This window comes from Zophobas morio, unplaced genomic scaffold (genome assembly GCF_036711695.1).
Source record: "Zophobas morio isolate AGI-343-1 ecotype UQ-CSIRO unplaced genomic scaffold, CSIRO_AGI_Zmor_V1 ptg000224l, whole genome shotgun sequence".
NCBI lineage: Eukaryota > Metazoa > Arthropoda > Insecta > Coleoptera > Tenebrionidae > Zophobas > Zophobas morio.
In genome coordinates this window covers 165,148-181,339 of record NW_026972328.1, presented here as the reverse complement: position 1 = coordinate 181,339, position 16,192 = coordinate 165,148, and the positions used below count along the sequence as shown (strand labels likewise).

Genomic DNA, 16,192 nt, shown 5'->3' with positions numbered 1-16,192 from the left:
TTTATTATTTTGCTAAAAACCTTTTACTACTCAAGGTTTTACTAAGCGCCTCTGTCAGCATGTGTTCACTCTTGCAGTATCTCAAAAAAAAAATCACTTCATCAGCCATATGATCCTTTAGAATAAGGAATTTCACGTCTGCAAGTCATATCATCTTCAATATTCATAGCGGGTTGTTATCAATTTTAACTGTTTGCTGACCACAATAAAAAAAAGCGAGAAATTCCGCTTTCGCAGAAGACGGAGCAGTAACTGAGCTTTTCGAGTTCAGAGGAAACAGGATACTCGTTTAAGGATATTAAAATTCCACTACTAATTTTTATGTCACTCTCAGATGCAAAGTATATTTAAAAAGTTAACTCTCATTTTTAATTCATTACAGCACAACCTTTACTATATTCTCACAAGAATATTTAATAAAGAAAGACTTCTTATGCGTTACTTGGTAAATATTCTTCAACCACCTTTAAAGCTAGAGATTTCAATATCTAAATTACATATTCTCCCATCATCAAACGTTACTTTATATCTGTCTCCTTTAACTTCCGAAAAGGTACCTTGTACTATAGCGGTTTTCTGTTAATAAATTTTCAATTCTATTTTAACTAGCTGATCTGTCGCAAATCGCATGTTTAGGTTATTAGTGCCAATTGAGGTAGGTCTGCATATAATTGGTTGAAATAGTGTACTTTACACCCTTTCCGTTTCAGGTTCTGTACCCAACTTTTCATCAACCCCCGACCTTTTATTATACCACCCAACTTTCCAAGTTTGCCATTATATTGGTTTTTTTAATTTTGTTATAAAGAATTTATTTTAAGAATTTTGTCTAATAAGAACTCCCGGCTGACTAATAAAATTGCAGTTTTGCACCGAAACCTGCTGTGCGTCACTTAAAAAAGTAACGGGTAATCCTGATAATATTTTTTTACTTAGTTGAAGTTTTTGTTTAATGAGGTAATTTTCACTACATTGTCAACTACTTTTTAATATGCATTGACAGCGTAGGAATGTTGTCAAGCAACCTTTTTTATTGTAGTTATGTAGAAAAAATTACTCTTAAGTGGTTGTTTTTTTATTATCCGTCAGTTTATAATTTTTTATATTTTAAGAATAATGTCCTTTCTTTTTGGAAAAATAAATTTTTATTTTAACATACATTTAGCCGACTTAGTGCAGAAGCTCTATGAGCATAAGCCTTGAGAAATATAGATTATTTTTAACAAAAAGATAATGGAGGAGAGCCAATAAAAGCATCTTATTGCAAGCTTACTTACCGTAAAAAACAATATTTAAGGTTTTTAAACAAGCCAAATTAGTGCACTTTTCATGCTTTTATTCGGTATAAACATATTGAAAGATTCTATCATTAGTTATGCAGTAAATCTATTTTTATGTATTCAGTTTTCTTATAAGTTATATATAACGATTCGTTAAGTCAGTGATGGAAGTACGCGTTATAATTGTTAAGACTAACGCAAAATTATAGTTATAAGACAAACTCCTAATATCTGCGCATCAAGATTTATTAAGTCTACTGAGATAGAGAATATGGAGATTATTTGTATATTATAGATAATATAAGTTTTTTATTCATAATATAATTATAGTAATAATAGCAAAAGATTGGGTGTTTTGGTTTTGGTTTTCATAATTATTATAAGTTGAGGTAAGATTATACAATTAAGGGCATATTTATTTCATTACATAAATAAAAGGTCACTTATTTATCACCATTAATTAAAAGTTTGAAAAAGACGAGAAGCTTTGACTTTAAACTCTTTTAATAAAAAGTAAAAATTTATTAGAATTTTTCCGTTATTCAACTATCCTCTTTGTTTTTTATTTGACTTGGTAATCATGTTGTACGCTTCAAAAATGGAGAGCCCTATTTATATGATTTTTAAAAAATGTAAGTAATATAAAAAGATGCTTATTTGTTGAGAGTTAGTGTGGCTATCAGTCAAACCACTTTAACGCTCAATAATAACTACAAATTAAGTGGACACTCAAAATATTTTATTAAAGATAAAAGGAAACATCGACTCAACCTTATTGAAATTATACTCTCCTTAAATTTTAATTGCTATAAAGCCTTAAAAAGACTTTTAAGCCCATAGGCGCCATAGAAAACATACCCGTTCCTACAATTAGCAGCGCATAAACCGCTCTGTTTATGTAAACATCTCTGTCGAGAAGCAAATAAGTAGGTCGTGTACCGGCGTGTTTCTATAAAATTAAAATAAGTTTTTTTAAAATAATTTGGAAAAGAAGTTTTCTATATAAAAGTATACTTGCAATAATGCTTGATTGCGGCGGACTTTAGGCTCTCGACGCATCCACGCCGGCATAGAACTAATATCTGCTTCATAGGAAGCAGTAGATGGGCCGGAAGTTGGTCTGGAAGTTTTATCAATAACCTCGAATTAAAAGTGTTATTTGAAACATATTGCAATAACATTAGTAGCAAAAGTTGAACAAATATATGTAAATACAAGTTTATAGAAATAAAGCACAATATATAAAAAATAAACTTGTGCTTTATATAAAATTCGTCTGGCAGCGTTTCCTGACATTATTACGGAAAAGTAACTAATTAAAGTGTTTTTATTACAAATTTTAAAGTTTATGGGCCAAAATAGAGACAACTAAAAGCAAAAAGAAACGACAAGTAAAGTGAGGAAAGACCTTCCAAGTAACCCAGCAGAGGAAATTTATTTGATAGGGCAATCAACTGCTAAATATGCAAAATTTATACTTGGCCTACTAATTGTATTTTTAACATTTCTTTTTCATTCTTAAGGCCAGGAAAGTAGCTTATTTAGTTAAGGTGACTCCAGCAAGCTCTCAATGCGGTTGAATACTATACTTATCATATAAAGCATTTTTTTACAACCCTAAGAAAGTAACATCATGTAGTGTTAAGAAATTGCCTTTAAAAAAATTACACCAGAACAAATTATTTTTGATAAATTAACGTCAGATAAGCAAGACGGTTACTCAAATATATGTAAGTTTCATTAAATATTTAAAAGAAATTATTACCGAAACAATGAATATGTCTGGTTTGAAAAATTAAAAAAATTAGTTGCCTAACAGGGTCAAATATGTCAATCCATCATTTCGGTCTGGAGATTAGTCGTCACCAGCATTTAAGGCATAAACGTTGGTGAGACACTCTTTTCGATCTTTGATGGTTGGGTTATTAATCTCACCCCCATAAATACTGAGTGAGTTTACTCCGCAAAGATAAAATCCCAAAAAAAAAGACGAGAAAGGTAAATTTTCGTCTGCTGCTGTGAACCGTAAAATTGTAGCGTCCCTAACATTGGAGCGATACCGCGTGCTGGAAGGTCTCACTCCTTGTTAGAACTTAAGGCCTTTATATTTTCCTGCCACTTTAAGTGAGCGTGCACTATATATGGCGTGGTGAAATCTAATCTTTCTTCCCGTCAAGTGACTATTAACAAATTACCACCCTCCAAAGAATTAAGAATAGGCAGCCTCTGCGTTACTTTATGTTGTCTGCTGGAAGTTATGAACAGGAACTGCCTAATGTGTCACCGTTGCCTGCGCTGACACGTTCCACGCTGCGTCGAGTGCGATGATCACTAGACTATACATTGCCAAAAGCTTTGAGGAGTTTGCTAATAACTGCGAGAGGGCCAAAGCATAGTGACATCGGCGTTTTGTCTTCTACAGCCACGTGAAGGAAGCTTTGCGTCGAAAAAACCTTGACATATTGTGTAGTAGAAACGCCAAAATCGTGAGCAGCGAGGTCGCTTGGTATTTTTTTGGATGTTAGATTATTATGAAGGTATAGACGCTATCCACGTTTGGACGATGCAATTATCGCCCGATCATAGCTAAGTTTTACTGTTCATTTACCCTGGCCTGTTACTTCGATACTTTAAAAAAAAAATTGATTAAGTACATTGACTTGTCGAATATCGCTTTTGTAAGAAGGCCTAGTTTATATCCTGAGGTTTTACTTTACGCTAAAAGTGTTACATTTCAGGTTTTAAGTGATGCCAGCAAACTGAACTGGTATAGCTCTTTTTAGTCTACCTTTCAAGCTTGAATCTTTATGTTTACTTTTTAACAGTTTAAACCTATTTGCCAATATTAGACCTTGAAGTGTATCCAGTTTATCATATAATTTACTTGAGTCCTTTGTTTGCCGTGGTAGTTTAGGTACAACGGACTTAATTGTGTCCATCCAGGAGTTTAATAAAATTCGGTGCTAACGGGAGATCCTGTTTCCTAGTATTTTTAATCGAATTGATTACAGAACTAAAAGTTGCGCAAAGGCAAGTTGACTAGCTTAAGTGAAGTGAATAACATAAAGTGCTCTGTGGAGTAGATATAAGGACTTCTGTTTTTTTAATTTTGCATTTCCTAGGAGGAGACAATTATTGTATTTTTTATTCTTATTCCCTCCCTACTTTGAAGTTCTCGTACAAACTGTATCCGCTGTAGTCATATAAGTAAAAGTGTCTTGAAATCCTATGAGTCCTCTATTTTATAAAAAAAACTTCCAGATATCTAATAAAAAGTTACCAGTGGTCACTGAATCTTTTCACTTTTTATTTCCTTCGCATTGATGTAAAACAGAATTTACTTAATCTTTCAGAAGGGAGTTTCTCCCAGTAAGCGAGATACTAACATATGCTTGAGCTACAATCAATTAAAATATATTTTTTGTATTTAAGCCATAAGCGCTTTAGCGCATGAGTTCTGGGATTGACACAATCATTTCCAGTGCTCTATACAAATTCTGTTTGAAAAGGTCTCAAGTGGAAACGGAAATGGCTGCTGCATGCCTATTAAAAGATTCGTTACAGTATTTATAAGAACTGCGAGAGTAGATACTTTGGCCGCGTCATTCTAAAATAGCTCGGAATTTAAAGCAAGAACTTGAGAAAAACTCGGTATTTGACTTTTACAGGTTGAAACGACACTCTTAAGCATCAAACCAATTGGAGATTCCTGTTTGTGTGTGAGTCTCTATGCCAATACAATAAATAATTTCTAGACGTGATTGAGAGTTACTTAAGTAAAGCAATACACTTTATTAGTGTCTATTCTAAGAAGTTTTTAGTAGTGGATTAAAGGAAGCAACACAGAAATTTAGTTGAACTCTAATAAACCAAATCTAACTAAGAAGGCCTAATTACGTTTATGCTCACTTATTAAGGGCAATGAAGTTAAGCTTTACTAAAAAAAATTGGACCTCAGCACAAAAGACAGTTTATATCGTTTTATTTATTTTAAGTAGCAGATAGAAATTTAACAACAGTAAGTTTTGAGGGAATTCAACCAAACAAGTTTGCAGGTATAAGCTGGTGTAGCTGACGAGCGCTCTAATTAAATATTTTACGGCTCCCGTTCAAGTCCCCGAAGATGAATCAGCTGAAGACCCGAAGCTCTCCGTCAAAATCTCCGTGGCTTCATTGAGAGCGCTGTAACTACCAGCTGGCCCGAGCGAAACGGGTCTGCATGCAATGTACCTGAAGAATGTGAAAAAGCGCCAGTTCAAATTCGAGTTATGAAGCTCGCTTACAAAATGCATCCAAAGTATACAACTGTAGCAAGCCCACTGAGTAAAGACGCTAAAAAATGGGCAATGGGAGTACATAAAGTTTCTTAATTAACTCGAAAAAAATATACCTTTCAAAGAAACGATAACTGAAGAGTAGATCATTGCAAAGTTAGCAAACAGCACGATACCCGCAAGGACAACGCATGTGATTTTCATCTAAATTAATTACAGGTGGCAACGGTTAATTTGAATAGTAGAATTTTTCTTGTAGCTAAAAAAAGTTACCGCTTTGGAGTTCTTGTGCACGTTCATAATCTTTTCGCTCGAAGTAAACTTTAGTAAAGGAATCAGAGCAAACGGTAACTGGAACGACAACACTACCTGTTACAGTTTCTTCATTGATTTTTGCTGCGAATTTTATTATAACGAAAAAAAAAAAGTACGGAAGAGGCAATGATTAGTCTGTTTGCGCCGTCTTTTCCATTAAGAAGACAGATGGTCTGTTTACGCAAGAAGTGGGATTCAGCACGGCGACTACGATTTAGCTACGCACCAAAAAACCAAGCTCGGGATGACAGTCAGGCACCGAGTAAGAATGTTGCGAAGCCACGCAGTAATTTTAATATCGATGAATCCCTTTGACATAAAGAATTTTAAATGTCAAAATACAAAAATTAACTAAATTAAAAACCTCCATAACGAATTGTCCGGCGTACGTCCCCGTAACAGTTGAGCTTTGGCCTTATAAATAATTATTTTTAGAGGAAAGAAGGACAAAGATCCTCATAAAGGAGACCTGACGCTAGGAGGGCAACCCCAAACAAGACGGGAGCAATTTTTCTAAGCATCTTAAGAAAAAAATCGAAAGACATGAAATGAAAAGTGGACCTTCCCAGCGCCGACTGTAGCAAAGAGCCCGCCTCCAAAAAACCGATTTCCCCCAGATTCGGCGGCACGCGATAGCCGTTGCTCTTGCTCGGATAGTATACGGAGGCGGCCACTATTATCCAACGCAAGTACTGGGAAAAGCTGCGTGAGAGGGACAAACACCGCGGGATTACCCATAGTGACCGCAAGATTAATAAAACATGAAATCCCAATAGCTAAAGAGCATTCCAGCATGCTGTAGAAATCGGCCCAACCAACCTCCTCAGGGTTTCTTCTGTTCTTGTGAAAAATCAATAAAGAAATTAATTTAGTTTTTCTTAGAAAAGAAATGCCTATCGATTTTTCGACTGAGAACCAGCGCTGAGTGGAGAAACAAATTGTGCGGCATCACTACAGCTCCTTTTAAAAAGTGGTAACGAAGCCTTATAAAAGTCACGTATAACACACACCAATCAAAGAGGTTGCTATGAAAAGCATTTGCTGATCAATAAAAAAACGGGGGATAAAGCCACCCCAAAGCGATCCGCTTTTAAAAAATAGCCATCACGTTTATAAATTTATCTAGAATCTTGTAAAAAGTACCAGTAATTCGGGGGGCAAAGCGTGGAGTTAGTACAGTTTAAAAGGGATTTCCATTCGCTTTCTGAAGGACACTCTGCTATTCCTAGTGACACGGGATGTTCTCATAAAGGCCTACGCAGGAGTGTTTGTAACTTTACCGTATTCGATGGGCGATATCAAAGCTTCAAAGCAAAAGCAGCCTGCAATGATACTGATCTAAAAACAAAAAGTCCGCGTGTAAGACAAACGCAGAAGCTTAAAAGATTTATACCAAAAAGGAAATAAGATATTCGAGCTTTCGTATGCCAAAATATTGGATCCCGAGAAAAACAAAAGTGTTTAAGCTTACCACCAGCACCCCTAAAAAATAAGAAAAACTTTAGTAAGCATATCATGAGCTTAGCAAACACGCAACACCAAGCCAAAGGGGCGTCCCGAGCAAGAGCATCAACCCAAATGCACTTCCCACAACCTTCATATTATACCAAACTTAAATATAAAGTTTAGATAAAAGTAAGTTTACCTCCGGGATGTCAGAGGCAATCACTGCAATCTAATAAAACAATAGCAAGATGAATTAAATAATAAATTAAGGTGTTTGAAAATAGCAGGGAACCTCTGACACAAGCCACAAACAGATCGTCAGGAAAGTGCGATCGCCATACTCTTCTCTGCACACCAAAGCTAAATGCTTTCCTTGAGAAAGTAGATTTTATATTAGTAATGCATTTTACTTTTTGAAAAAAGTGGTAAACCAGTAACAATTCCCAGCCGTGCTGATAATATTTGCAATAAGAAACCTAGAAATGTTGAACAGAAGAGAACCTAATAAGCCCATAAAGTGTTAAAAAGAATTTTTAAAAAACTTTAACTATAAAAATTTATATATTATCTAGAGTATTTTTTATCGAATTTATTTTACTATAAAGATTTATAAAAGCAATAGGTTTTGACTAATAAGTAAAATTTTCACGATACTACCCAGATTAAGCTATAATTGAAAGAAGCTCCGGCTTGAATATCCGCTAATACTACGTGCATATTGTACAATCACAGGAGAACAAATAATCTTTTTATATTACAATTTCCTGGATCCAAGTAAGCTATAGATATTAGCAATCCCGGGCCTATGAAATTAAACAAAGCTCTGAAGCTAAAGTGGCTTGGAATATATACAGAAACCTGAAAGAAAGGATTAGAAGATTAAAAAAATTTTTAATAATTAACGAACTATACTTTAACTTTAAAAAGCTGCGAGGGGTTTAAATAATTTATACATACGAAAGAACAGTAAATAATTGTAGCAATGAAATATAAATGAGCTCAATTCTCTGCTAAAGTTTTAGTTTTAGATGCAATTAAGTTAATACAAATATTCTAATTTTGCAGATTTTCATAAAAATTAACACACCCCTTTAGTTGACCGATCATTTTTTCTCCATTCTTTAAACCAATATTTAAGGCTTTCCATATTATATTTTACCATTTTAACAATATTGATCGTATCTAATTATAGAATAAATATTCTTTATTATGAAAACACCAAATGTTAACTATTATAAGCTTTAGCGGAAACCTAAAAAGTATACACTTCTTTATAAATTAGCTACCAGAACCTCGGCAACCTCAAGCTGAAGTTTTTTTTATCTATACAGAGTTAAACTTTTCACCACGCCATAAAGTAATTGCCCACTTTAGGGGGCAGAAAGGTATTGAGTTTTAGCGGACAGCTAACGATAAAAAGTCATATATCGCAACCGATTAGCCCAGGCAAAGGTTAGCGTGCAGTAACTGTTAGTCGACTGAGTTACTAGCTATTGTTTAAATGTAAGATGTTTTAAAAATATATGTCATCTAATTGAAAACTTTGTCGTATAAAGTTTTTTAGGCTTTATTTATAATAAAAACAATATCTTTGACTTTCCTGACGCCTTCAACATATAGTATAATTTGTTGTAATCTTTTTAAAATTTTTTTAAAATATTTATAGTAACAATGAGTGGACGGGCGAGGGGAAAACTAAGTTTATAAATAGTAACTTAGCCTCTGATATTTAAACTAAAAGCGATTACCACCCTTTAGGGGCTTACTTAGTTAATATAAAGTTAACCAGAGTGACAATATAGTTTATTGGTAACATTCTTTTAACTAGAAAGCAGAACAGGTAGAAGTGCAAGCAAGACAACACAAACCTTAGTAAGCAACATCCCCTTCAGCGACCATAATGGCGAATTCCCTTTTTTGGAATTACTTTGCAGTTCAATGTAAACCAAGACTTTTTTCTCAATTATAGAGTATAAAGCCAGGTATTGAGCCTCTTGAAAATAACCTTCACTACTTTTTACAATTATGTCTCCGTCTCTTTCAACATTTTTTATACCATCAGTTATCTTAAAATCATTTTTACTCCAGTCAAGCACGTTTTTTTCTAATACTTTAGAGGAGTTAGTAAGGATCCAGTGAACAGAGGGGTCTAAGGTGCCCTCAACGTGAAAGTCTTCTATTACAATTCTGTTCTTGTTGATTAGTGTCACAAATCCAATTTTAAAAACGGTGCTGTTACTTACAGCAAATCCTTCCAGCTTTCGAGGTTGGAGTTCGCTAGGTTCGAAATTCACGGATTTACCTTTTAGGGAAAGGTAAGCAAAATCACTTTTCTTCTCAGATTCACAGATGAAAATTAGGTATTGATAAGTGGTAAATAGCGAATTTCGGCTTCTTATGGTAACGTCGTTATCATGTCGACCGCTTACTGGGTTTCTAAGCTCTTTCACCCGTGGAGCTGATATACTAGAAACTTTAAAGGTGTCGCTTAAAGCCCATCTGGCAACACTGTCCCCTCTATTATATCTAAGATCTTGGATTAAAACGGTCTTCCCGCTGACTAAGGTAACCAGGCCTGTTGTAAGACCACAACCAGCATCTCCCGTGAAGGTCCCTAGATTCCGGGGGATAGCTCTTTCCTCTGTTGCGAGCGCTATTTGAAAAATGGCAAGGAGGCACGGAAGAACTAAAAGTAATCTGTATAAACAAAGAGTAAAACATTTCATTACCGAAATAAATTTATTTACCTCATTACAAAAAAATGCTTAAACAAAAGGCGCCTTAATGACACTCGAAAACCACAAAAACCCAAGCCAAAGGAAAAGTTAAACGAAGCAACAAACAGAACACTAAAGAGGGCAAAATGACCCAAGGCGTAAGCGAGCACACAGGGAGCCAACGGATTCAATTACGATTCACGGCAGACTTCAGACGTAACATATATATACGAATTTCCCGTGTATTTCTGTGGTTTTCCTAAAAAAGTATCTGCTAATTAAGATACAATACAAAGCAAAACGTAAACCACTAGTAAGGTTTAAACCTTTATACACTGCATGTCCCAATGACAGAGCTGGTTGTAAAAGTTTAATAAAGGCGCAGTTCTATTTTCTTTATAGTACTTATATTAAACAAAGGATATAAGTTAAGCATTATTACAAAGAAAAATAAATGTCCTGAAATCTGTCTAACAAAAAACTAATTTTATTGGAGGAATAGGTTGATGGAGTTACGGCCACTGACTCAGGCCCACGGTCATTCGCGACGTTTGGGAGGTTTGGATGTCGCTACTATCGACCACAAACTAACAATAACAGTACGCTTTGGAAACTTTTTATAGAGTTTTCCAAAGTACTATTTTGACCAATTATCTTAGTTAGTTTAAAAACCTTTTTTATTATTATTTTTTGTTTTTTCTTGAAGTTTCTCTTTGGGAAAGCTTGGGGTTTTATGCTTTTAGTTAAGGGGGGAAGAGGTGACAGCTCTAAAGGTTGTAAAGCTTATTAATAAAATATTTGCAAATGGTATTTTGTAAGCGGGCGTTTATATTTAAAGATATATATTTAAGCGTGTACTATATTTAGTTATACGAACAATAACCCGTTTAACAATATTCTTCCTAAATATCACTATAGTTTTGCCAAAAAAAGTGGTAAAATAATTTTTTATAAAGCGATATAATAAAGTGATTTACGCAATTAAAAGATTTAATACTCAAAAGTGAAATTGATTGAGCTTGTCAAGGATTTACGATAGCACTTCGGTTATTTTATAGACAGAGCCTAGAAATTAGAAACTTGGTAAGTGATTTACCCGAGCATATATAAGACCAGCACAGTCTTTCCTTAGATTTTAAAACTAAATTTAATAAAGACTTTAGAACGTTAATTTTTACTATTGCGGCCATTATATTCAGACTAGAAGGAACTGATAAAAATCGGAAACACGAGCTATTTGTGTCACTTTAAAGTTAAAGCGAAGAACCGTTACGCTTATTGCAACCCCCATTTCCCTCACTGATTAGTACTACTACAAAGTTGTAACAAAAACTATATTTTTCTTTGCAGTTTTAAGTTAAGGGGTGCGGGCGATATTACCTTTTTATTTGAGGATAATTTATAAAGAGGGCTAATTTTTTTTTTAATAGAACATATATTCTTTCTGGTTCTGTTATAATTTCTCACCTCCTTTAACCGCATGTTTAGTCTCAAAAAAATCTTTTTTTAAATAATAGGGGTTGTAAAGCAAAAACTAGATGGGAGATTTTTCTAAACTTTTAAGGTGCATTACTGATTGTTTGCTAATGAACAAGATCGCATTTTGTTGACGTCTTAGGACCGTTATTAACAATACCACCATCGGTCTACTTTACATACTTTATAAAAGCTGAGGCATACTTTCTTATAATTCCTACTCTCACTATATGTGTACGTTCATAGCTGCAGCCCTGTATGTCTATCCCATTTTACTGTTTAAAGTGGTTCCTCCTAGTTTTAGTGACCTTCTTTCTATTTATTATTATCACTTAATTAAGTTGTTTAAAAAAACAACTTCAATTTTTTTAGGTTTAATGGCGTATACATATAAATAAACCTTTTGAAAAATTAAACAATATTTTTTAATTAACTCTTTGTCTTATAAGTTGTTAAGTATATATTAAACTGTAGCATGTATTACACCATCTTTTATACGTGTTTCTTTTTCAAAGTTCTGTAATATTAATTCATAGCAAAGGAAAATATGTTTACTTACCAATTAAGTACAATCCTGGTTTACTTTATAAAATTTTGCCTTATGAAAAACTAAAGAGCGCTAAAGCTTTGCTTGAATCTTCTCTTTTTATGATTTTAAATAATTGTGAACGCAGTTTTTTTTAACTGCTTCTTAGGGCAGACTTTATGATTTACAGGAAGAGCAGATTAATAGCCTAGGGGTAGCACCAGGCTGGGAATTTTTGCATGGGCCTTTGTCAAGGTCCATAGGAGTGACCATTATTAACCAATTTTTGGCGGCCAGGGGTGACTTTTTAATGAAATAATAGGTAGATTTAAAATTAATTAAGAATTTAAAGTTATTCAGGTTCTTTGACCACGACAAATTCACTATTATTACAAAAAAATTAAGAGTGAATTAAGATTGCACTTAAACTAACTACGTTCTCTATGAGTCCTTGACAGGGAGGGTTAACGATAACTTTATAAGCTAAAACTCAATTTCAAGTTAATAATTTTTGTGATAACAAAGTTGTCTTCCACAATTATTTGGGGCTTAGCAGAGAATGGTCTTAAATTAAACTATTTCTGTCCAACAGGAAAAAGCGTGTAAGGTCAAAAAATATATACAACTGTGCTGACCTGCACTTGATTAATCGTTTGTGTACTTAGAAAATAACTTTATGCCGGAAAATAGTATTTTTAATTTTAGTACATATTCGAATTAAATAAGTTTCGCGTTATACTTTACAACGTTGTGTCCGAAATACTACTGCAATATGAAAACGGTGGTGAAAGAATTGTAACATTCCTTGAAGATGGATGATAAAGGATCGTTAAAAACACTCATGGCTATGCTTGGCGTCAAAATTGTAAGAAAGATTTATTCTTTTTGTGGTAAAAGGTTACTCGCATTACCAACTAAGTTTATCATATCATCTGCCCTTGCCATAGCGGGGAGTAAACACGTGAATCTCTAAAGATTCTTGCCAGAAAGATAAGTTTCTTGTACTGTTGCAAAACTATTTTAAAAAAAATTATACGCTGTTTGGTAAAGACCAACGGTATTGACACTTTCTACTAAAGTAAAAACTTTTGACCAGCCGGTTTAATATTTAATAGAAAAGACAATGATTTCGACATAGTAAAATAAATAGACAAGGGACCACTGTGACTAAAATAACTCGAAAAACACTGTTTATGATCTTGAAGGGTTCATAAGTATAATACTTAAGCAGTTACTGTTAACCATGGTTCCTCTTGAAATGTTTTGTGAAATTTACAAGTCATATGTTTATCAAAGCTGGTTAACTTCCATAGAACAGAAATACAGAGCGTTAACACTAAATAGAGAGTTTCATTATTACACTTTTAAAGTTTAATTTTTGTTTTATAAATAAAGTTGACTACCTGCACAAGTATGTAACTTTAACTTTTAAATAAAATTAAATAAAAAGAACTTTGTTAAAAACGAATACAGTTAAGGTAAGACAGAATTTCGTATTTGCTATCAAACTGCTGTCTTAAAAAGTTGCACTAAATTACGTGATAACGTAAAAAAGTTGTGTATTAATGGATAAAACAACTCCCCTAAGTTACTGCAACCTGTAGTTATTTTTGTAAATCTAAGTTAAATATTATCATATGAAGAAGAATATCGCCTTTTTATACCCACTCTTGTTAAATCAACTACGGAGGCCAACACTGGGCAAAAATTTTCTTACAACAGCTCGTCACAAACAGTTATTAAAAGTAGCGGTGAACCTAAGTTTTAAAGAAATTTCAAAGGTGCACCCCCGTCTTTTTATTAAGTCACTAAAATTCTTAGTAGATTTTAAAGTTCCATCATTACTACTTTTTAATTGCTCAATGCACATTCTCTAATTCAACTTTTAAAATGTAAAAACAGCGAATAGCTTTATTTGTAAAACTTAAGTCAAGTACAATTTTTGTAAGATTTACCTACAAAACTTTGAATGCATAGAAGTAAAGATTTATATAGTTTCAAGTCTTCGGCTCTGTAAGTCACTCGAAAAAGCGGTACTTGAGCGTCTCTTAAAGCTATCAGTTGGTTTAAGCAAATATGGTCCAATTCACAGATAATAGTTTTATCTAGTTCACAAAGCTCTCTATCCAGAGAAGATTTTAATTTATCAAGCTGTGAATCGATACAAAAAAAAAAAATTATAGTTTAATCTTCAAAAGCTTATAGAATGTAGCGTAAAACTGAAAAAAAATTAATTTAACACCCAAGTTTAGTTATAAATATTTTTACTTAAACCGCTTAATATGTTAAATTTCCACTGTTAAAAAAAAAGGTTTTATTAATTTATATAAACAAAAATTTAAAATTTAGAAACAGATAACTGTAAAAATAATTTAAAATTTTTTTGATAAGTGCTCGAGTCAAAGAAAAGTAGTAAGTATAACTTCCTCCTCAGTTATACTTGGATTAGATTCCTTCAGATCTTCGACTTGTTGGCGATTCTCATCAACTCGTATTTGTCTTATATTAAACAAGTCCCTTTCTTTTTCGTGCTGTTCTTCCTCTAACTTTATAAGTAATTTTTGAATCTATAAGTTTGTTTTTAATTAATATTTACATCTTCAAATTTCGTTTAAAAGATTTAAATTTATTAAAGTAACCTGGTTAAAACGAGTTGCAACGAACAGCGAAAGAATATATAAGTCTTGTTCATTTAAGCTTTGGTGAAGTGTCGGCTCTAAACTATTATACCATCTTTTAAAATGATTAAAAGTTATTGTAAGTTCTTGCTTTTTTGAGAAAGGGAGGTTGCTTTCAAGAAAACTTTTATTTTGAAACCCATTAGAGTCAAATATTGCTTCTTCTGAAAGATAACGCTTACTTTCTGAATATTTTGATTTATTACTGTCAAGATAGTAATTTTTAAGGCTTCTATTCAAAAAAGTATTATGGTGCATAAATCTTAGATACCAGGAACCATTAAGCTAAAGTCCCCTCACGTTATTGAACAGAATTGATTGCTTTCTCGAGTGCTGTGAGTCCAGGCGCATAGTATCTCTTTTTTTTTCCTTACCAAGAGGGTCAAGGAAATAATTAATTTGCATTTTTTTATTACTTTGCGTTTATTATTTCTCTCCTTATACTATTGTAAAGAAAAGTTTATCCCCAATTCAGTCGTATATAAAAATAAGACTACGCAATATGGTAAAGAGACACTAATTAAAGAAAATATATCTGAATTCTTTAGCGGTTCTTGTGTAAACAATGAGACAGTCTCTCTTTATAGGAAAAGGAATGAAAGAGCAAGGATTTTACATTGCTAAGTTAAATTGGGGGTCAAAACGCTCTTATCTTATCTATTGTATTGTAACTTAAAAATGACCTAACCAAAATATTACAAATAATTTTACGTTAAGAAAATTGTTATTCTTTTTTACTTTGCCATAATCAAAGTAGCAGTGATTTGAGTAGTATATTTTCCTAATAACGTAGGAATGAACAATACAATAAGTTTTGAGCTTTGTTTTATCTAAAGACAGTCAATGTTTTACAATTTAAATAAATCTAAAAATAATAAGGTATTAAACTATGATGTTTACCTTCTTTATGCGCATTCTAACAGAAAGGCAGCATTATAATAAAGTGGATAACAGCAAACTTTTCTGAAATTTAACTTTAGATTAAACCTGCAAACCTTTTTCGGAGGACAAAGACGGTTATATAATATTGTAAAGACAAGCGCTAAATAAAGCCTTAATTAACAGAAAGTTTCCGTCATATAACTCGGGAGCTTTAGTTAAAAAATAATATAATTAATTATTTATGTAAACTTTGTATAAACCATAGAAAATTACCTTAGGTGTAAGCTTAAGCTAAAAAAAATATTACATACAACTTTGTATAATTAATCTGAAAATGTATGGTTAAAAGTTTACGTTCTAGAGAAAACTATTTTGATCCCAAACTAATACTTATGTAAAGTTTGTGAATTTAGTTTAGCGGCAGATATATAAGAAAGGGTCCAAAAAAGTTATTTAAAAACTCTTGGTGAGTATTAACTTAGGTTTTCTTGTTAGCAACGAGAACGTTTAACAAACTACAAAAATTTATAATTGCTTTTATTTATTACTATTTACGATATCCCCTGGTGCTCGATCGGGTAGTAAAAGAGACACCGAA

The 16,192-nt window shown here is 32.9% G+C and overlaps 3 protein-coding genes and 1 long non-coding RNA gene across 5 annotated transcripts; all 4 read right to left on the bottom strand.

Annotated features, from left to right (window-relative positions):
* Positions 1-1,766: 1,766 nt before the first annotated feature.
* On the bottom strand, positions 1,767-2,624 carry LOC135146351 (uncharacterized). 2 transcript variants are annotated; one of them, XM_064078516.1, is made up of 4 exons: positions 2,496-2,624; positions 2,295-2,420; positions 2,139-2,229; positions 1,767-1,888 (listed from the first exon to the last, which is right to left on the bottom strand). In XM_064078516.1, the coding sequence occupies exons 1-4, from the start codon at positions 2,574-2,576 to the stop codon at positions 1,827-1,829; spliced, it is 360 nt and encodes a 119-aa protein (XP_063934586.1). In that variant the 5' UTR covers positions 2,577-2,624; the 3' UTR covers positions 1,767-1,826. The 2 variants fall into 2 exon arrangements, with proteins under 2 accessions (XP_063934586.1, XP_063934587.1); XM_064078517.1 differs by having other exon boundaries at positions 2,535-2,624.
* A 2,674-nt stretch (positions 2,625-5,298) lies between these two features.
* LOC135146362 (uncharacterized) lies at positions 5,299-8,623 on the bottom strand. The gene is made up of 23 exons (XM_064078529.1): positions 8,568-8,623; positions 8,403-8,497; positions 8,074-8,173; positions 7,973-8,022; positions 7,747-7,816; positions 7,608-7,687; positions 7,515-7,544; positions 7,409-7,463; positions 7,263-7,351; positions 7,150-7,207; positions 7,013-7,094; positions 6,880-6,956; positions 6,763-6,829; positions 6,604-6,704; positions 6,431-6,542; positions 6,339-6,382; positions 6,234-6,283; positions 6,104-6,178; positions 5,986-6,042; positions 5,828-5,923; positions 5,671-5,758; positions 5,564-5,612; positions 5,299-5,510 (listed from the first exon to the last, which is right to left on the bottom strand). The coding sequence occupies exons 2-23, from the start codon at positions 8,475-8,477 to the stop codon at positions 5,390-5,392; spliced, it is 1,626 nt and encodes a 541-aa protein (XP_063934599.1). The 5' UTR covers positions 8,478-8,497; positions 8,568-8,623; the 3' UTR covers positions 5,299-5,389.
* A 473-nt stretch (positions 8,624-9,096) lies between these two features.
* Positions 9,097-10,211, bottom strand: LOC135146357 (uncharacterized). Its single transcript, XM_064078523.1, has 2 exons — positions 10,063-10,211; positions 9,097-10,012 (listed from the first exon to the last, which is right to left on the bottom strand). The coding sequence occupies exons 1-2, from the start codon at positions 10,065-10,067 to the stop codon at positions 9,136-9,138; spliced, it is 882 nt and encodes a 293-aa protein (XP_063934593.1). The 5' UTR covers positions 10,068-10,211; the 3' UTR covers positions 9,097-9,135.
* Positions 10,212-14,029: 3,818 nt separating this feature from the next.
* LOC135146350 (uncharacterized) lies at positions 14,030-14,897 on the bottom strand. The gene is made up of 3 exons (XR_010283798.1): positions 14,674-14,897; positions 14,458-14,601; positions 14,030-14,185 (listed from the first exon to the last, which is right to left on the bottom strand). It is a non-coding gene; the product is annotated as an uncharacterized LOC135146350 (long non-coding RNA).
* Between the last annotated feature and the right edge of the window lie 1,295 nt (positions 14,898-16,192).

Coding starts and splice junctions, on each gene's coding strand:
- LOC135146351 (XM_064078516.1), bottom strand. CDS start 2,576: ATGTCAGGAAACGCTGCCAGACGAATTTTATATAAAGCACAAGTTTAT. Junction 2,230..2,294: donor GCAATCAAGCATTATTGCAA/GTATACTTTTAT, acceptor TTAATTTTATAG/AAACACGCCGGTACACGACC. Junction 1,889..2,138: donor GCTGCTAATTGTAGGAACGG/GTATGTTTTCTA, acceptor TCATATAAATAG/GGCTCTCCATTTTTGAAGCG.
- LOC135146362 (XM_064078529.1), bottom strand. CDS start 8,477: ATGGTAAAATATAATATGGAAAGCCTTAAATATTGGTTTAAAGAATGG. Junction 6,957..7,012: donor CTTTGCCCCCCGAATTACTG/GTACTTTTTACA, acceptor ATTTTTTAAAAG/CGGATCGCTTTGGGGTGGCT. Junction 6,383..6,430: donor CTACAGTCGGCGCTGGGAAG/GTCCACTTTTCA, acceptor TAAGATGCTTAG/AAAAATTGCTCCCGTCTTGT.